A 21,442-nucleotide genomic window follows, 5' to 3' on the forward strand; every position below is an offset into this window, starting at 1 on the left:
CTTCACTGTTTGAAGGCAGACTCAGTCATCTCAGTGGTTACAGTAAACTGGCTGCAGGAGCTCTCATATCTATGTATGTAAATACAAATAGAGGTAAGAGTTCTGCAGAGGAAAGGTGTGCTAGAAACTTCAGATCTAATTCCTGCCATAAAGGAGATGAGCTGTACTAGCTGGAAAAAATACCGGCTTAACTTGTGGTTCTGACCTAAGAGAAGTATGGAGCGCCAGAAGCTTTTTGATCATAAATGTGCCTGTAAAGTAAGTTTAGTCAATAAAAAACCTTCAGCAGGATTTAGTGAAAACCCTAGGGTATGATTTTAGAGACACCTGCTAAGTACCTTGTTAAGGTTGTGGAAAAGTTATTACACCATGAAATGCTGTGAAAGGTAGGAATATGGATTGTTCAGAATATAGGAAATAGCCATAAGAAGTGTTTTCACTGTAGTCTGCTGAACAAAGAAAATGCTATATTCTGTATGAATGATCTATATTCATGATATAGAGGACAAGATGATAAGAAAACAGTCCTTTGAGTAACTCTAATCCAAGGAGATTTAAAAAATCATGAGTAGGACACATCCTATGTAAAAGCTTATTCTTTATGAGCTCCCAGGTTCATCTGTCTTACTGTGACTATGAGTGACAGAAAAGGGATACTTGGGATGCTGTTTGAATTACTGTATTTGTTCTGTGCACAGAAGTGCTCTTAACACAAGCAAGGCCCATGCAACCACTTGAAAGTGCATAGTAGTAAATTACATAAGCTTTTCACCTTTGGTGTTTTTTCTTAATCCAGATGAGGGAGAAGTTGTTTATAGTCCGTACAACTAGGGGGGTATGGAAGTAATGAAATTATTACTTAAATTAAAAACAACAACAAAGTAGGGCTTTTAAAGAAAATGGCAAGGGTTGACACACCGCCAGGTAAACCAATGAGTAAATAAGATAATTCTCTGCCTTTGTGTGAAAGTTTTAGGGTGTGTGAGATTACAGTACTACTGAATGCCTGTCACCTCACGGAAACTGCTCAATTTAAAAGGGAGATGGAATTATATATAGAATAACATACTACCTAAAAACTGGTTTCAGAGCATGTTCTCCTCTTGCATTTGATCCTGCTCTGATGTGTCCACAGCATCCAAAGTCATTCTAACCTATGGACAGAGTAATCGCTGCTGTAGCAAAACCCACAGGAAATAGATTTCTTCCTGTTCATTTTAATGTATTGAGCTTGTGATTACACTTTTGAATGATGTGTTAATGATATTTGACATGGTAGATTTTCCTGCTATAATAATATTTTTGCCTATAATATCCACCTTTCCTTGCTTTGGGTCTTGGTACAGAAAGCCATGCCCTGCTGCTTGTGCTGACATTTCTAGGGAGTGAAAGAGTTGGCCTGAAAAGAGTAATTACTTTTTTTATTCGGCTTGAATTCAGTTCCAGTGAAAGTGAGAAAAGTCTGTGTATTAGGCAATGTGCAAGCTTTTAATAAGTTACAGTGCCCCAAGTTGGCAGTAATTGAGTGACAGCAGTGAAAGAAAATTTTTGGAGTGTGTTCAGAGCCTAAAAACATAGTAGTGAGACTAACAGCTTTCATCAGGCTGAAACAGAGCTAAAATATGGTTGATGGTAACTAGCAGAAGGCCCCCTTGGCATAGATACAGCATCCCTCTATTTTCTATCTTATCCAAATACTTCCTGTACTTTTAAAATTTTTGGACATGTGTGCTTTGATAATTTAGGGGTTTGTTTTTGTTTGGCTGTAACTGGTAATTTTAATGGCTCTTAGTTTTAAAGAGAATTTTATTTAGATGCTCACTTTATTTGTTTTAAAGAGCTCTGGGATGTTCTTTATAAGAAGATAATGCACAGGAAGTATTACATTAAAACAGGCCTTCTTAATTTTGCAGTGCTTTTTACAATTTGTGTTATGCAATCAGAAAACATGTATTAAATCTGAACATTAAAATATTCTATGGAGCCATTGTTTTCACCAGTGTTTGTAGTGGTCTTACAATATGTTTTAAAGCCCAAATCAGTTGCAAAAGAAAATGAACATCTTTGAATTCAAGGAAAGCAATTAACTTCAGAAAAATGCTGATACTATCATTTTAATAAGGTTATATTGTCACTGCTGTTGTGCTAGAGTACTGTTTAGTGTTGAAGTAATCAGTTTTGTTAAAGTGGAAAGAAAATTTAATTATTTTGGAATGAAAATGAAATTATTTTCTCTAACTTTAAACTGATCCAAAAGGACAGCTGCAATCCTTAAGAATGCAATAAGCGATCATACCACCTTGATAATAAGGAAATATTGTGATGTATGTTATGTCTGTTGAAGATAACAAGGTTGTTAGAGATGTGCTGGAAGAAGCATAAACATTGACTCTTTTGAGAGTCACAGACCTTGAGATGGGGTGTGAATTTTGCAAGCCAAGCTGAAGGCTAGTGGGTTTTGCTGTGCAGCTTTTCTTCCCAGAGGACCTGACTGGGAAGTGATTAACCAGATCAGTATATTACAATTTCTACCACGGTGCCACAAAAGTGTTCTTCTGAGCAGGCTGCAACTTGCTAAGCCCTTGCAGTTGTCTTTCAAAACCTTTTTGATTTTTTTCTTCTCCGCAAGACATTTTTAATTTATTTGTGTTTCATGCTTCATAGACATTTTCTCAAATACAGCTGAAGAAGTTCAGTTGTGGTTTTGTATGATTGTGGGGTTGTGTTTTTAAATATATATTGTTTAATATAGATTATAATTCCTATATTGTTTTGTATGATACTTTGAAGTCTAAAATATAAAGAAGTCTTTCACTATAAATCATAATAGAATCATTGTGGAAGTCATAGTTGCAAAAGCAAAATAATTTAGGGATAAAAACCCTTTGTCTAATATGGTTCTTTTAAAGTTAACCTGTTCTTTTTTTAAAATTGAAAACCAGTATTATGTTCTTATAAATTATCATGGCTCATCACAGGTGGAAATGGATGGCATGGCCAGTTCTGTAAACTGGTCCCGCAGCCAGTAAGGATGCACAAATACCAGGAGTTAACAAATATCCCTGGTGTGACTCACCCCATCATTGTGAATCCTCTAGAGTGTAATGTTTTAGGAGCCCAACTCGTAAGTATTGGATTATCCAAATGAAAATTGGTTAGGATTATACTAAAACCTTATTAAAAGGTGCCTTTAAAAGGATGTGTAAAGAGTAGGAGTCTGTTTATTAGTATACATAGAAATGTTGCAAGCAGTTAATAATGTGGATGGGGAGGAGGTAGCATTGACAATATCATAATAGGTAGTTCAAAGGAGTTTAGATGACTCACTGATACCTGTGTTTAAAATCAGTCTTTGAAAACTGGTGATTTCAGAAACAAAGTAGTAGCAAAACCTATGTGAAATAGTAGTTCCTGCAGACTGGTTTGATGCTTAAAGTACTATGTATCAAAAATTGCAATGGCGAAGCGGTCTAAAAATGCCCAGTTCTTTCTTCACTGCTTTGGTGAGTAAAGCTTAGTGAAAGGAGGGCCTAACACCAAAATACTTTTCCAGGAGCATGAGACAATGTCCTAAGATTTCCAGATACCTTTTATACAAATTTGGAATAAATAAGCATCTCCTGCTTCCATCAATAACTTCCTCTGAGCAGCAGGAATGTGTTGTTTTTTTTCTTTTTGTCACATCTCATCATGACATAGACTGGTATAATTTTAATTGTGTTTGCATTTTTGCCTTCAAGACAGCGATTCAGATAAGTTCTGAAGTCTAATTTCCCGTCTGTGAAAGAACACAAATATTTTCAGTATATGTTAAGAAGCAGTATGTGACTGCAATGTTTGTTCATAGTAGTAGTCCTGCCAAAAAGATATGAAGAAAATGCACAGCTGATAACCTTAACATGCATCAATAGCCTTATGCAGTGAGGCAGGATACCATACTGGGATCATACAGAGTGGAAGATGCTGTGCAAGGCATGTAAAATAATCTCTCCACTGCATTTAGCATTAGTGAAGCCTCAGCAGGAGCAATGTGTAATTTGCAGCACTGGAGTTCAAAGAAATGGGTAGCTCAAGGAAGAACAGCTAGAGGAAATCAGCAAGAATGAGCATAGATCCAGAAACAAAAATAGCCTACCAAGAAACAGAGCAGGAGAGAGCTTCAGGGTTTTTTTTAATCTAGGTAATGGGACTGAAGAGAGATGTTTGTCCCAGGAAGTGTTGGAAGTTCTTGCAGTGAAGGAGTGGCTGTCTGCCTTCTGCTAATGAAGAAGAGAAGAGGCAAGGGGACTAACCTTGTGTGTGGTGGTAGAAGGAAAGGAAGAACACTGCAGTGGAGAAGAGTGAAAGAGACAAGATTGCATGGGAATTGTGCAGCCTTTGTCACCAGAGACTTCAGGGTGACCACGGGCAGTACTGTGTGAGATCACGCAGATAGGTAAAGGCGACTGTCTCAAGTTCTTCACAGATCTAGGAACCTCTTTGGGTTTTTACCGCCCTTGGTTAAAACTAGCCTGCTGTTCAGAATTTCTTTTTGCACTTTGCAAATAATTGTTAAATTAGAAGTACCTAAAGATATATCAGTGGGTTCTCTTTTCAGCAGTAATAGTGATTAAATACACAAGAGGATTTGTTTAGGAATCATAAAGAGGAGTCCTACAAAGGCAAATATAGAACAAGATAAGATTTAGTGCTGTGCCATGGTCACAAGGTCATTCTTTCATGGGAATGAATTCTCCCTCTGCTGCTGAGGTGGATGTGGGAGGAGAAGGGTGATTTTTCTTGAATTTAGTTCTGTGGGATTGCCAGACACTTTTGTTGGTCTCTGAAATATTCAGCTGTACATCACTGCATGGCTCTTCACATTAGGCTTAGTTTCATAACAGGTTTCTCATTAGCATTTGTCTGGCATGCACAGATTATTTCACTGAATGACAAAAGTAATTATTCCTTTATTAGTACAAAAATTAGGGACTTTAGTTGGTAATTTGTAGTTATAAAAAAAAATATAGCTGCTTTAGAGTAGAGTATTTTCAGAATACAGTGTAAGAATTGCTAAAAGATTTTGTTTCACTTGCTCAGCCCAAGTGATTTGAATAAGCAGTTTCAACTTCAATTTTCTCTGGATAATTAGAATTAAACTGAAAATTAACAAATTCAACTAATGCTTATCCAAATTTCTCCCTTCTGCTTCTAATGACTGCTTATTTTTCTTTGCAAATAAATTTCTAATGTGTAATGAGTTGCCCAAATAGACAACTCTGAGGACTTCTTGAGGTTTTTTATCTTCAGATGGTGGACTTGATTAAAAGATGTGTAACAATAATTCCTGACACATGTATTCACTTTTGTTAGTGGACTTCAGTGTTTTTCAGGGATTGTTCAAAATGCTTAGTATTTAGGTACATCAATACTACTCCTATACTGATTTCTAGTAGATATCCTCCTATTAAATTTAAGTGGAACGGTCTTGTTTGGAAAATTTTTTGAACAAAAAAATGTTCCAGTCTCTGCATACAATGATTTTAGAAATGGAAGACTCCAGAATAAGACATGTAATTTACTTTTTTTTTTTTTTAAACTCTGATATATTTTTACAGTGATGTGACTACATAAATACTTTTGTCTGTAGGAAAAATCTTGTGTTCCAAACAGAGCTGTTTTCAGTGAAGGACTTGTGGCTTTAGAAAAAGGTTTACTGAATATTTCAGACCAACTGAGGGTTCTTTTTTATCTTGCTGCTTTAGAATACTCCTACACAGATTTCTAAATTGTCTCTATTGTTAAGTATGTCCTGTAACTTCTGAAATTTGAGTGTGCATCAAGCTGTTGATACTTACTTTGCTGACTGGTACTGTCTTACTGTGCTTTCTCATCTCTACCTGCCTTGACCTTAGGGTAGGAGATCTTTGGTGCAGGAATTGTTACCCAGTGCTCGGCTCAGTAGTCATATGGTATAATACATTTGACAGTCTTTGTGTGAATAGGACTTCTTGTCCTTACCAAAATCCAAACAGTAAAATATTTTAAGGTGAAAATACCATGAAGATGTTAAAAGCATTTTTGTAGAGTATTATCAACCTGTGAACTTGAAGGGGGAAAAATGGTACTTTATGTATTATGTCCATGTATTATATATCTGAAAAATTCTAGTGCCTGTGTAATATATTGTTAACTCTAATGAAAACATGATAATTAGACACGTAGCTTAACACCCCATATGTATTGAAGCAGGTTTTGTTAGAGATGTGGATTTGTTCTTTGAGTCACCATGTAGCAATAGAAAGATTTCTTTGGTGAAATGATGTGTTTTCATACCTAGCAGATTGAATTGCCATAACGTTCAGCACTAACTATGAATTTAAAGATGTATGCTGTTTGTTTATTTCTAGGACTTTTGTAGAGGCAATCTAAATGAAATACTTTGAAGAGCTGTGTGCCCACATTCTGCGTTTTTTAATGTTGAAGCAATACTTATCTGGAGTGTATGCCTTTATTTTAAAAAAAGCAAAAGGGGATGGTGGCAATGTGGGGAACAATTTCTTCTGGAAATCACAGAGCTAATACAGCACAAGCTGTATCTGTTGTTCTTGCTGTTGGAAAGACAATGAAGTATATTTCATCTTTTTTGACCACATTTTTTATGAGATTTTCTATCCTTAACCTGTTTTCAGAAATGCAATGCCTCAGGTTCTTTTTACGTATTTTGTCCAAGGACTGTAGAGTTTCAGAAATCCATTTTGCAGCCTTTCATAAACAACAATAATTTAATTTCTCAAGGAAAATTTTTGCTCAAGTGCTAATATTTTCTACCTTGTTTTTACATAATAGCAGTTACTTCTAGGTTGATATCATATTGTGGTGTTCTGCTTCTTTGCATGTGTGTTTACATTAGAGCCTGATAGATTCAGGAAGACTTGGGAATGTCCTAGAATGTGTTTAGAAAACCACACAAAGATAGTAGAATTTATTACATTAACTTTTAGGTGGTCTGAGCTGTTCTGCTCAGGTACTCTTACCTTCAGATCTGTTTAAACTGGAAAAGCAAAGCAAGAGCTGTAACTCAACCTTACTACAATCTTAGAGGTCACAACTGAATAGGAATCCCTATTTTGTCCAGGATTTACAGAACTATTGGGTATCTAAATCACTCCATTTGAGAACAAGTCTGGCATACATTGTCAGCTTTACTTGTGAGTTTCTTTTTTCCCTCCAAATAAGCACTGTAGGTTTCATTATGTAAACTGTGTTAGGAGTTGAGGAATCCTGTGACTACAGATGTTGAGAATGGATTATGAGAAACAGGACATCAGAAAATAGAGGATTATGAAGTGAGTTACCATGTTTCTAGCCAGCCAAACTCTAGCTCAGTTCTTTAACTTGCCTCTGTAGTAAAAGAAAAAAAGGAAAGACAGAAGAATAACGTAAAGGCAGTGCCTTCCAGTTTTGCAGCTGTGTGAATTGGTAAACACTTGTAAATAGGAAGAATTTAGATGAGTGTTCTCTCCAAAATCAAGTGATATGGTATTCTCTCCAATATCGAGTGATAATGTTTCATCTGTATCTCACTTGTGTATTTTTATGTGCAATGTTTGTGCAAATGTGCCGAATAACCCTGGGCAAAGCTTGCTGTAGAGCTGGCTTCCCATCCCTGTGGTTGGGGTGGTGGGTAGCAGTGGGACTGCCTCCCACTGGAAGGATCTAGGGCAATTTGGGTAGAAATCTCAGCAGTTGGGTGGCTGCCAGCTGGTGCATGTTGAGGACAGACACCAGGGTGTGAGTAGGGAATGTGCTGCAGGAGCACAGCAATGCCCAGAAGAAACGAGAGGAGGATGCAGTCAGGGAGAGCCTGTGTCTGGGTCCTTGCACAGTGTTACTGTGACAGCCAAACTTGTCATTTTTATCAAAACAAAGTTGGTTTAAAACTGGCAAAACAAAACTTAATTAACTTTTCAGAGACTAATGTTTAGGTTTATCGTGGTATATGTATTGTATATTTATTTTTTTTTCCACAGAAACCTGCTAATATTTTAGTTATGGGTGAAGGTCCTGAGCGAGGAAGAGTAAAAATTGGTATGTTTATATCTTTGATAAGTCCCAGTGTAGCATTTAAGTTAGAATGTTCTGAAGGTGCAGTTGTACCACCTAAAGTAGTCACTGTATAATACCAGTATGTGCCTGGGCACATTGCCTAAATGCTGTTTTCTGAGTGACTGGCTTCATCATATTAGCCCCATGTACCAGTTCTGACAATGAAATGCTGTTGCCTCATCAATAGAAAGTGGAAATTGTCATTATGTTTTGCTTAAGTGGGTGTTTTTGTGGGGTGGGGCATTTTGATGTGGGGTTAAAGATGACAGCTAGCTAGGAGGAAAGGAGGAGAAAAATAGGATTTTAAGATTTCCTCCATTTACCTCTAATGCCATGACATCTTGATGCTGTTTATAAAAATCTAAATAGGGAACTACTCATTGCTACAAACCTTAAATCTTATAATGGAATCAAAGATGACAGTCAGCCTGCAAAATATTTTTGAAGGAGTAGGCAGGTCCCTTGGAGATGAACACAAGGGATCTTAAAAGTGCAGAAACCACAGAAATCCATGCAAAATGTTTAGTGAGAGCGAATAGCTAATCCTAAATGCCTAGCCAGGGGTATACCAGGTTAGGAAGGACCCAACACTCCACACTATTATAACATTTTCTGGTGGGAGTTACTGTTTACAGTGAGAGGATGGTTTGTAGAAGTTCAATTGTTTTAAACTAAATACATAAATAAAAATTAACAGTAGTCTAAAAATAATAAACTGTACCAGGCTGTGCATTATCAGGGCAATGCTACTAATGCACAGCCTGCTTACATTTGTTATGGTAATGCAGCCCCATTTGGAAGGGTTTTTTAAGGCTAGTTCATCTTTTTGACTTCCCCCTGGTTTTCTTTTGTGAGATTACTCTTCTGCATTGTTGCTCTGTTCTCTTACTGTTTTGTTGATCTGAACTATATTGTTAGTCATTAGTAGAAAGATTCAGGGTAGGATTTTCTAGGAGCATTCAGTGCTGCTCTGTGCCTTCCCTTGTCCTATGGAATCAAAGGAGTGACAGGCCAGGGTTGAATGTTTCTGCAGATCCTACTCTGAAAGTTTCTAATGGCTTTCTGAGCTTTTAAGGTTGGCAGTAGGGATTGAGGTCTGCATAGAAAACAGGTACAGCACGGACAACAGAAGGGAAAATTTCTTCATATTACTTTACTCTTCAGGAGGGTTTCTTCCAAAACAGAGCACATAGGTCATCCTCTGGACTCACTTTTGACAGTGGTGGTGATATTTGCTGTACACAACTACCTGCTAGTAATTGCACATAGACCACCCATTTATTTCTTAATTCATAGTTTTGAATTAATTTGAGAATAACTTAGTAAACAACTAAATTAAGTCAGACTCCTTTAATGGACAGGTGAAAGATTCTGTATTGGGCCACCAGTCCTCTGAGCCATCCATTCCCAGCAGGGAAAGAGGGAGGGGAACTTTGGATTTTGAAGTGTGTTATCAAAATGTAGATTTTTTTTTTCTTATTTTCTTAAGATTGCTACAGCCGTAAAAGAATGCAGAAGTTATACACATACCAAGGGCTTCCACTTTTCCAGTGTAACTAATTTTTCTAAAAAATACATAACTGGTATATAACTTAAAATAATTTTTATAGTCTTTTTGTGTCACTTTTGGGTCATAAATTCACTTTCTGCCAACAATTTTCCTCATTATTCATAGTTATTAGTGACTTGACCAATTTTGAGTAATTGATATTTTAATGTAGAAAACTGTAAAATGTTTCTCTTTTTAAATGCCTTAAAGCAATCATAAATAGGAATGCATGTGAAAAAATAATTAAGGATTGTGTAGTCAAGTTAGAGACCCATATTTACACTTCAGTGTTTCCTCATTGGGCCATAGCATGTAGGTCCTTTTCCTTCAGGGTAGCTACTCATCTCATTTCATTCAAGTTTTTCTCAGCATATGAATATCCCTACATGAGAGAGTCACTCTATCTTGGGATTCAGGGGTTGGTGGGTCAGGAAAGCAATTTTGTGGGAGAAGCTGCACATTTTAGTCTCTGCCCATTTTTTCCTGTATGACTTATATTTAGTTGTTCAGACAACTTCCTAGGCAGTTGTACGCTACAAATTTTAGAAAGCAGTTTTAATGATATAATGCCCACAACCAAAATTTTAAACTCATAGCCTGAATGGTATTCAGCACTGATATATTGATATTGAAAATGCATCTAGATAGAAAATCAGCAAGGAGGCAGATGCTGTTAGGCTTAGGTGCTGTTTTTGTGTGAAGGAAGTCTTGCCACAGCTAACTTCATGAAGAGGGAGATTTTGTCATGTACACGTATGTGTTATAAATCATTCTAACCTTTGCAGAATATGCATTTTGCTTGCTTTAAAAATTGCTGCTTTGTGAAAAAACATCCTGTAATAATGGGAATATTTTACCAGAGAACATCAGGTAAAATGAGTCAGGATTTACCAGTGTCCTGAGGAGTTTATGCTTTTCTTCAGAACAATGGTTAATTCATTGTTGTAAATGACTCATGTTAGTAATGATTTATAATGATATACTCCATAGGTGATGCCATCCAGTAACTTCTACAGAAAGAAAATCTGCTCAGAGAGTTCATATCTGCTACAGTCTGCCTTTGCATTTTATTTAGGAATGATGATAGTGCTAACAAGTAAACTCAATCAGTTTGTTCAAAAAAAAAATTATTATTAGTTTCCCTCAAATTTTAAAGCATCTCTCTTTGAATTTTGCAGCTGACATGGGCTTTGCCCGATTATTTAATTCACCTCTGAAGCCTTTAGCAGACTTGGATCCAGTAGTTGTAACCTTCTGGTATCGAGCTCCAGAGTTGCTTCTTGGAGCAAGGCATTATACCAAAGCTATTGGTAAGTAAATTGGACAAAAATGTACTGTTTTGTTCTTTATGTAAACTGTACCCAAATATTAAAGCTTTGATAAATTGTTCAAAGGACTGTAGCTGAGTTAAAGGTATGTTCCTTGTTTCTTGAAGAAACATTAATGTTTGACAAATTGATTAGTTTCCTGGGGTCTCAGGCTATATGTAGAAATGAAATATATTGCTGGGTTTTATCTCCAAATGCCCTGCAATGCAATCTAAGTTTGTGGCTTTCACACAGGACTTTCATAAATGCTGGTAGAGGCTATAAAAATATGGAAGCATCTTTGAATTGCTAGTAGAATTCATATTAAGATGACTGGGAGGCACAGTGCATTAAACTTATTGCAGAAGTTATTACCTAGTGTAATAAAGATATGCAGTAGAGAATGTACAGAGTGGAAAATATAGTGGCTGCACTGAAGCTAAAATGTAAAATTAAGCTGCATTTTAGCCTCTCTGTGTCTTTGAAAAAGACAGCTGACAGATGGCCAGAGCTTTTGTGGGCTGTATGACAGGGGAGCAGCCCAGCAGCAAACTGGAGGGAGTTCAGATTCACTTTTACTGCATTGATCAGCTTTGTTATGGAAGGGAGAGAGACTGTAGGGAAAAGCACTGGGAAGATTTCTCTCGCTGCCTGATTTAAAAGATGTGTTAAAGGCTGGCAACCAATTCTGGGAGCAAGTAACTTCCCTAGCAGCTACTCCACTTTGCACAGACATGGAGGTTGTATGTCAGCATGCTGTGTTGTTTCTGTAACCTGACAGTCTTCCTCAGAACTCAATCTTTTTTTCTTGTTTTGTTTTTTTAAAGATCTTATCTGTGTTTCTGTCAGCAATTCTCATGTTTATGCCTTAAATGTATTCTTGTTTACTTTCCTGTTAATACTGTGTTTCTTTTATAGATCAGATAAATTTATGTTCCTTCAAACTACTTAATTTGTTGTATTTTCATGTTCTCTCACTTTACTGCTGTTTCCTCTGATGGCAGCGTGTGAAACTGCATGTGCAGTCATAGCCTTTAGTACATAGTTTTTTCAATGTAGATAAAAAATTACTGTGTAAAAACACTGAGTAATGGAGTTAGGCTGTTTACATTATTTGCCTTTGTCCTTGTTTATGACCTTGTTCATTCAAGGCTCAGTGTAGCACCACTTTGAATTTAAAATTGTGTTTGTATATACTAGAAAAGAATTGAGAAAACAACTGGGAAGATTCAGGAGATGTGATTATTAGATAGGAAAGCAACAGTGAAAAGAGAAAGGTTGTGGGGTTTGGGTTTTTTTTTAAATGAATGTTATGGAAAAGTTGTGAGGTGTGTGGGCTTGTAGCAATTTGTGTGCTACTCTCCTTCAAGGTGTTATTTGTTTTTTGCCAACACCACTACTTTTCAGCTTGTATTTTTGGGGTCATTTACTACTTAAACTTGGCTGATGAGCAATTGCACATTTCTTGATCAGGACAATGTGGCACTGAAAGGACAAGATGCTGGTTGGCTTTACTTTCTTGGTGTTTTGTGTGTCGACCATTATCCCAATAGTTTCCTTCACTTTTTTTCTTAACCAGAATAATTTTTTACAATGTTAAATGGTAACTACACTTCAAAAACCCCACAAAAACTCGTATGCTCTTCTCTCAGCTTCTGTGTAGTTTCTGAATTGGGTACCTTCATTCAAAGCTAAAAGAAAAAGTTAAGGAAGTGTTGCACTTCTACAATAGAAACTTGACCTTATCTCTGATAAGCTAAACACTAATATTCTACCTCATCCAGATCGTTTTGGAAAGATTCATTTGTTGTTCTTTTTATTTCTGTTCTCCTTTTTTAAAGATATTTGGGCCATAGGGTGTATATTTGCAGAGCTGCTAACATCAGAGCCAATATTCCATTGTCGACAAGAAGATATCAAAACTAGTAATCCTTATCACCATGACCAGCTGGACAGAATATTCAATGTAATGGGATTTCCTGCAGGTACATATTGTATTTTTTATCACTGCTGTTCAAAGAAAGATATCCATATTGCTTTCTTTGCATATGAAGGTGGCAGCTGATCAAAGCAGCAAAGCTGTTCAAACACAATCTTTATTTCATGAGTTATAGATCTAGAATCCAATGGTCAAATTAGGTATGTTCCCTTTTATTGATGATAGGGTTATCTTTGTGTATACATATACCAATGCTTTATTATTTTAAAAGAGTGTATTTAATGCTGGGTGATTAAAAATTAGAAGGAATATTTCTACATTGCTTCAGTACTGATTATTGATTTGCAAGGTGACTGATGATTTATGAATCCAGGCAAAAAGTATATATATTTAGTGAATATTATGCATTTGTTTAGCTCATGCCAAATTAAATGTAGCATTTGGAAGTAAATAGATCCCCCCCCCCACCTGGTGGAAAGCTGGTGGTATAGAAACAATTTCTTTCTTCCAAGAACTGGTTGTATGAACCAAAACAAATTAAACAGTGGGAATATCACTTGTTGCATTTTCCCCTCAGTGTTGGTCACACTTTGTTTTTATGCAGGCTGCCTTGTTTCTTCAGTTAATACTTTGTCTTCTAGTGTTCACATGATTACAGGAGTCAGAGTAACAGGGGCCTTATTTTTGTTTTGTTTATCTTTCTCCTCACTGCTTGTGTTCCCTGCTCTGCTATTAATTGTTTGGTTTTTTTTTTCCTGAACTTGCCTCTTCCTTTCAAATGAATTTTGTGGTCTATATGTTTGTGTTGGTTCTAGAATTTTGTTTTTAAACATGCTGTTATTTTTGCTTTTGCCTTTTTTTTGTGTGTATGTGCTTCATTGCTTCTGTACTGCTCTGTGAGATTCATGGAAATGTTGCCTTTGCATATTGTCTCCTTAGTTTTGCTTCTTTGAGCAATACTGTCCCCTTCTGCTTTTGAACTAGAAATTTACGCTGTTATACTTAGTTCATTTGAGTTTTACATTGGTTCTGTATAGCTTGTATAAGTAGATCATACTCTCATTTTGGTTTTCTGATTGGATTAATGAATCCTTTCTAATGGTCTGTGTTTGACCTTTGGAGTTCTTTGGTTTTTTCAAGAAATGCTTTTCCTTCAATTGCAGCATTTTTTTTTTTGCATTTTAATTGACACTTAAACTAAGTGTTCTGCAGTAGTGATCAGACTTAGTAAATATTTGAATTGAACCAAATTAGTTGGCCACAGAGCTTTTTCAAGAGTTGGAGCTTAAGACATTTGAAGTTAGGTGCTGGTAGTGAATTTTTTGTTTTATTTTAAAATCCATTTTAGCCTTGGTCTACATTGAGGTGAATTTTTCTTCATTTTGAGTGTGCCAACTTTACTTTTTCTTAACTTTTTGTTTAATAACAGTATATCTTACTTTGCTGAAGTACCTCTGGGCAGTTTCCTGTAACTAAAAGTGCTGTCAGAACAGAGAATCCCTTAGAAGGAGACAGGGTTTGCTGGAGTTCTGTGTACTCCTGTCCTGAGATCACAGCTGTGTCTAAATAAATTAAGTAACAGTCCTGAAGGGTTCAAGCTCAAGCCTGATGTGTTTTTCTTCAGCATTGTTTTGTGGCCACTGTAGCTGGCATCTTTTTTCAAAATTCTTGAGTTAATCACCACATAGCTGGAACCTCTTAGGTTTTGGTATGATTTATTGTAAAGAGATGAAGAAGGAGTAGGAGCTAGGGAGTACAAAGGCATAAGACTACAAGGTTAGAGAAGTAGAACTTAAAAAAAAAACAATATCAAGGCTGTGGAGATACTTGGAAATGCTTTGTTTTACTCAGAGAGAAAGGGAAAAAATAATTAATACTGCTTTGCAGATAAAGACTGGGAAGACATAAAAAAGATGCCAGAACATTCAACCTTAATGAAAGATTTCCGGAGAAACACGTAAGTCTGGGTTGAGCTTTCTTAATAAAGCTTATTTTATATCTCTTTCCTACACCAAATTTCTTGCAGTTTGCGTTGTTTTCTATGTAGATGCCAAGCAAGGACTATGAAATTATGACTTAGATTATGAAAAATAAAGTTGTTTCATAATGGTGAACTTGGCCTGTTGAGGTGGTGTGGATCAGAGGAGTAGCCAGAGGCTGTAAAGGGTAAGGTGGCAGCTTTGGATCAGGTGATGCCGGTAAGACCCCAAGGAGCTCTGCAGTTTGCAAAGCACAGTGTGTCAAAGCACAGCTGTTCCCAAATCTGTGGTACTGGCAGTGATTTTCTGTAATAGCTGCTTAAAAGGGGTCTGGTAACTTTACACTATTTCCAGCAAACAGTGGGTATAATTGTCAGGTTTGGTGTCTAGGGTAGCTTACAGTGACTGAAGAGGAAAATGCCCTTCAGCATTGCTGTCACATTGCCACAGGCTAATACCTGCACTTAAAATGCCACCCCATTGCCTGATTTCTGTGCTGAGGCATTTGGAGCTGTATAGTTACATGCATTTCTTGCATCTGCCATGTTATTGCAACCATTTAGAAACCTTTTTTTTGAGCTTCTCTTCAAAAAGTAAATACGTGAATGTTCTTGTAGCAACCTGTAGGTTGCAGGAGAGCATTCATATGAGCTTATTATATATCTTCACTGCCATGAGAAATACACAGAATCAAACAGTACAGTAGTCAAATTGCTGCCAGGCAGTTTAAATCCAGTTGATGGTTTGCTGTCTACACACTGGGTTCCAAGTGTGCTTTTTGTGTGGGTATTATATACTTTTATAAGGATGTGAGAACTGCCTTTCTGCAGTTCTCTTAAGCAATCTCTGGTGTTGATAGTTGTGGTTTTTCCCTGCTTATTGGGTTTGCAGGGAGACTAAACTGTCCTTATTAATATGTTTTGTGACTACCAGGAAAACTTTGGAGTATCAATGTTTTGCATATTAGAATTATCACTTCTGTTTACTTTTCTAGGTATACCAACTGCAGCCTTATCAAATATATGGAAAAACACAAAGTTAAACCAGATAGTAAGGCATTCCACTTGGTAAGTTCCTGCAGACATAAAAAAATCCCTTATATATGTTACAGTTGTTTCAAGTAAGAGTTGAGCTAGTGTCAAGTCCAATGTAACTAACTTTATAAATAAATTTTAGGAATAATTGATACTCTGCACTCTGACAATTGCAAAATCACTATCTTCTCACATTGATGAAGTATCTTCTCACATTGGAAAAATGATTCTGAGTTTCATTCACTGGATTAGGTTCAGTAACAAGTAATTTTGAAGTTTTTGTTCTTGAAGTTGTATTATAGTTGTGTTAGCCTGTAGTTACATTTGCAGTGTTGCTGCAATCCTTATTCATTTTGCTGCTTTGCATACTTTCAATAGTTTACTTTTACTTTTAAAAATTCCTATATGCCTGATTTTTTTTTTGATCATCCATGTGGTTACTTTGGTCCATATAAGCTGTAGTGATTGTCCCATCAATAGATGATATATGAAGTTTATTGTATATTTATTGTGTCACTTAGGTGATCTTTACATCAAGCAGTTTTTAAAATAGAAAATATTTGTAATAATGTGTAGAATGTTCACTTCTGTTTGTCATCTGTACAAGGGGACAGAACTGAAGTTTTGATCTCCTGGGTGGATAATGGTTGCACAGTCATTTTGATTTCTTTTTGTATGGCTGATTATGACCAAGACTTGTCATCCTGTAATGGACAGCTCTAGAATCCAATCATCACAAACTATGCTAGTATTTTGCAGTGCTTTTCATTCGTGTTTTTCAGTGTGTTGGCAGTTCTTTGTCATGTTTTGCCTTTTCCTTTTCTGGCTCTTGGCAATGCTTTTTGAGAGAGTAAGAATTGGCTTGTTCAGCATGCTATTCTATAAAAACTTCATGTAGACTCAGAGAGCTGTGAGTTCTTGTGGATGATGTGAAAAACAAAACTGAATTGATGGTGGTAATTCACAGTTATCAAGTTTTAACCGTGCTGTCAAAACTGAAGGCTGAGGAGGGAAATGTACTTTCTCAACCTCAGCTTTTGAAGTATAGAGGTTTGCATTGCAGTTATGAATTCTCACATGTAGTTATGAATTTCTCCTAGTGAAAGATGACCAGTTCAGACTTAGATCATGATACTGGACCTTTTTAAAAAGGTGAAATGTATGAATCCTATAAAAAGCATGAGTAGGAAATGTAAATTAATTTTATTTACATATGTATTTTCTTGTTTAAAAATACACACTGCAGGTTAAAAGTGAAGCATTTGTTATAAAGTCTTGGACAATATGTCATGGTGTAGTTTTGCTTTGGACACTTCATTGTATTGTTGAAACATGAAAACTCACTATTTTTCTGTGTGGTATCTGAAGGTTATCTCATGTTGCTTGCCCAGCACAGCTGTATTCCACACAGCTGCTAGGGTGGATGGAGAGAAGTATCTGCAGACTTTTTGAATAAAAACAATGTAGTTTAAGAATGCATCACTGCAACTCAGCACTAGAGCTAAATAAAATAGTTATGGTTTGGTGTTCCTAGTTCACAAGGCCTCATCTGGGGTGTTGTGTGCAGAGGAGGACCATAAAGGTGATCAGAGGTCTGGAGCTCCTCTCATCTGAAGACAGGCTCAGAGAGCAGGGCTTGTTCATCCTGGAGAAGAAGAAGCTCCCACAAGACCTTATAACACCTTCCAGTACTTGGAAGGGAGTCTCCAAGAAAGCTGGAGAGGAACATTCTTTTGATAGAACAAGAGATAATGGCTTTTTAATGAAGGAAGGTAGATTTAGATTGGACATTAGGAAGAAACTCTTTATTCAGAGTGATGAGACACTGAAACGTGTTGCACAAAGTTCAGGATGCCCCATCATTGGAAGTGTTCAAGGTCAGGCTGGACAAGGTGCTGAGTAACCTGGTCTAGTTAAAGATGTCCCTGCCCATGGCAGGGGGCTGGACTAATTAACCTTGAAAGGGCCCTTGCAACCCAAATTATTTTGTGATTAAAGGTACTAGTACATCATGGAAACTTCTTGAAGGGTTTTGATAGAACACTTGGGACTGGAACTGAGTGTCCTGGGCTTTGCGAGTGAAAATAGGTGTCCTTTGATAGGAAATGAAGTTACTATTTTAACAGGGCAGAAGAATGTGGGTATGCCATTTATGGTTAGGCTTTTCAGTTCACACACATTTGTATCATCTTAACTTTTCAGGAATACAGTGAAGTTTCTATAAATGGTTTCGGTAATGTAAAGGTGGTTTTTTCTTTCTTTTTTCTTTTTTTTTTTTTTTTTCTTTTCAGCTTCAGAAATTGCTCACTATGGATCCAATAAAGAGAATTACCTCAGAACAGGCTATGCAGGATCCTTACTTCTTGGAAGATCCTCTTCCCACATCCGAGTAAGTGGTCAATTTATGAACCTATCAGTGCATTCAGAGATGTTTTAGAGCTGTGCCTTCTCTCTGCCCTAAGTATGTTTGTGAATATTGAGCTAAATACTGGCTAACAACCGAAGAGAGCTATAACCACTAAAATGCCATTTGTGGTTTTTAAAATTAAGTAGCATTTTTATTAATCTCTTGCTTTATGGAACTTTGATCCTATTAGTTGCAGCACTAATCTTGTTACTCACTGACAGGTTGATTATGCATGCTACAGATCTTGGTAGACAACTGCTAAGTGCCCGCAGGTCCGCTTCTCTGCCTCAGAATGCCAGATGACAGTCTCTAATTAGTTTACATTTTTGTCTTAGCCTTTGTTGTAAATTCACTGGGTGGGGAAAGTCAAGTCTGTGTCTCTGTGCTGTCATCCTTAACAACTTAAATCCATTTTCTGTAGACACTCCTCTGTTTTGTTTGCACAGGCGTATTTACAAAAGGGAGAGAATTTATGGACAGTGAATGATTTCATTAAAAATTAAGCCCTTCTTCCAAAAGGCTAGCCAGAGAGCATGACTGTACACCCTTTTAGGAAAGCTGTTAGTACATCCTGTCTGTGATTCTCTGCTCTTATGTAGGGAAGAATTTATAAAATATGTATACTTATAAGGAATTAATTAAAAATGAAATTATTTCACGAAAGCCTCCTGGATTATTTATAGCGTTTCCTGAACTGTCTCTGTGATTTAAAGTCAAGCGAACAATTACCTGTTGCAGAAGCTGCTTTTAGGATAGTGTTTGGCATTTTTCTCAAATTTAGGTTGACATTTTAATGTGAATGCACAGTGAGTATTGCTAACAGGTGTACAGAGACTTTATTATAAATACATTCTACTGATGAAGGGCAGCTAAATATTAGCTTGCACTAGAAGTAGCAAATCCATGTGGACTGTGAGGTATGAGTTGACAGGTGAAATTTCTAGTTACTTTTAAACTTTTTTCCAGGTGTTTTTTTTTTTAATAGTCAGTGAAGTTTCCAGGAATATTTATAGTTAGTCCTGAAACTGGGAATTACAGAATAGCTATAAGTGAGATAGCTTTTGTGCCCTTGTAGATACCTAACAAGTGATGGACCAACAAAAAAATTACTGGGAGCTTAAGTTAGTGTGTTAGAGTCAAATGAACATTAAAATCGAGTATGTAAAAATGATTATGGTTTTGCAAAGTTTAGAATATGGTGATAGTCAGTCAGGGAAAACTTCTCCCTTAGTTACAGGTATGAAATGATGGCTTAGGCAGCTTGAAACTATCATGGGTAAAGTGTGAATCTTACAGGTCTTACCCTTCTGTTCTAATACAGTGATAAATAGACTTTTCTGGGGGACAGTGTTTTTGCAGGTTGTCAAATCCCTTACCCAAAACGAGAATTTTTAACAGAAGAAGAACCAGATGATAAAGGAGACAAAGTAAGTACTAGAAGAACAGTATCATCATGTTTCACTGGCTTTTACACTATTTCCTGATTTTATGTTATTTCATGTACTGTTTTTGAGTTGAAATTTTTCTTTGTGTTCAAACAATTGAGAAGAACCAGCAGCAGCAGCAGGGCAATAACCATACTAATGGAACTGGTCATCCAGGGAACCAAGACAACAGTCACACACAGGGACCCCCACTGAAAAAAGTGAGAGTTGTTCCTCCTACCACTACCTCAGGTGGACTTATTATGACCTCAGACTATCAGGTATTTTGCTTTATTCACATATTGTGTATTTGTTTTTCATGTTTAGAGCAGTGTTTCTTCAAACTAAAAAAGTAATTTTGTAAATGTCACTGTATTAATTGTTACTTTTTGACTTTTTTTTTTTTTATTCATTTAGTTGATGATTTGTTAATATCCTGATGTTCTTTAGGTTAGCAGTAAGAGAATTAGGATCAGACATTATTAGAGTTACTACCAATTCCCTTCATATTAGGGAATGCTAATGGTTATGGACCAGGAGCCTGTTATGCTGTATTCTGTATCACCTAAAAATGCCATTTCTTGCTTGAACAAACCTGCAATGGTAGGAGGCAGGATGTTGCAGTAAAAAAGCTGTGAAATAAGAATCTGAACAAGTTTTAGTCGGTTAATGGATGTGGAAACAGTATTTTGGATGACAAAGACTTAGCATGATGCTGTCATAAGCTCTTTTGAAGATCAAGGGAGATTCCAGGTTGAGTAAGCCAAATATTGCAGATCTGAAGACAGGTGAGGTGGTGGCAGTCAATGAGTGAGGAAGATGAGGAGGCACATTGGGAAAAAGCACTTGTGGAAAACATGAAAAATGTGTTCTGGCCTTTCTGCATTTGAGCTTGTGGTCAGACATTAAGAAATCAGAGCCAGGAGTATAAGAATATCTTTGTCATCCCAGCAAATGACACCTGAGTTTTTGGGTTTGGATAAGCCTACTACTGGAGATGGGAGAGAAGAGAGTCAAGGACAGAACCTTTGGTTAATACAAGTTTAGAAGTTACAAAAGAGGAGCAGGGAAGACTTCAAATGATTCCCAGGAGCAGTTAGAGAACAGCAGATTTTTGCCAGCCTAGGGAATAGGAGATTTCAAGAGGAGGCATGCTGCTGGAAGTGGTAGCCTGTAGGAACTGACCACTGCATACTGGTTTGCATGGAATGCACGGTACAGGGGCCAGACAGTCTTGGATGGAACCAAAGGGTGGGGAAGTTGGAAACTACTGGCAGCGTTTTCTGTTAATTTAAAGGTTGCTGTGTAAATGTGAGACCCTGATAATGGAAACCCACTTAGCTGGGCTTACAGTCTGTAGCAAAACATGGGGAGAGTTAAAAACAGAGTCAGTAAAGCTGCTGCTGTCAGCTTGCCTTTCAGTTTGATACAGCTTTTCCATGAACCACCAGTGGGCTTTGAAATCTTGTGTTTCAGAGTTTGTTCCTCAGAGAACCAGATAGCCTCAGAAGCTGCCTGGGGGCATTACCTTCATCCTTACCTAAATCTGTGTACTCTCAGCATTGGCCAAAACTTGAAAGTACTACAAAATGTAAAATAAGATCATTTTCAGGAGCTTTATTGTGAGACTCTTCATGTAGTCCCCAAGTGCCTTTGTTCAGTTTATCCCAGGACATCAATAACACATCAGTTTGCAAGTCATTCTCCTTGAACAA

At 36.8% G+C, this 21,442-nt stretch overlaps 1 protein-coding gene across 4 annotated transcripts in view; it reads left to right on the forward strand.

Moving 5' to 3' along the window:
* The window catches only part of CDK8 (cyclin dependent kinase 8), a 74,918-nt gene that overhangs the window by 43,718 nt on the left and 9,758 nt on the right, over positions 1-21,442 (forward strand). Inside the window, exons 5-12 of one of the 4 annotated variants that reach the window (XM_074535262.1) lie at positions 8,013-8,070; positions 10,816-10,947; positions 12,786-12,929; positions 14,771-14,840; positions 15,857-15,929; positions 18,188-18,285; positions 19,652-19,730; positions 19,850-20,008. In XM_074535262.1, coding sequence (XP_074391363.1) covers positions 8,013-8,070; positions 10,816-10,947; positions 12,786-12,929; positions 14,771-14,840; positions 15,857-15,929; positions 18,188-18,285; positions 19,652-19,730; positions 19,850-20,008 — 813 coding nt within the window. The remainder of the gene's footprint in view (positions 1-8,012; positions 8,071-10,815; positions 10,948-12,785; positions 12,930-14,770; positions 14,841-15,856; positions 15,930-18,187; positions 18,286-19,651; positions 19,731-19,849; positions 20,009-21,442) is intronic. The other 3 variants (XM_074535263.1, XM_074535264.1, XM_074535265.1) reach the window with 3 other exon arrangements.

Source organism: Zonotrichia albicollis, chromosome 2, assembly GCF_047830755.1.
Source record: "Zonotrichia albicollis isolate bZonAlb1 chromosome 2, bZonAlb1.hap1, whole genome shotgun sequence".
Taxonomy (NCBI): Eukaryota; Metazoa; Chordata; class Aves; order Passeriformes; family Passerellidae; genus Zonotrichia; species Zonotrichia albicollis.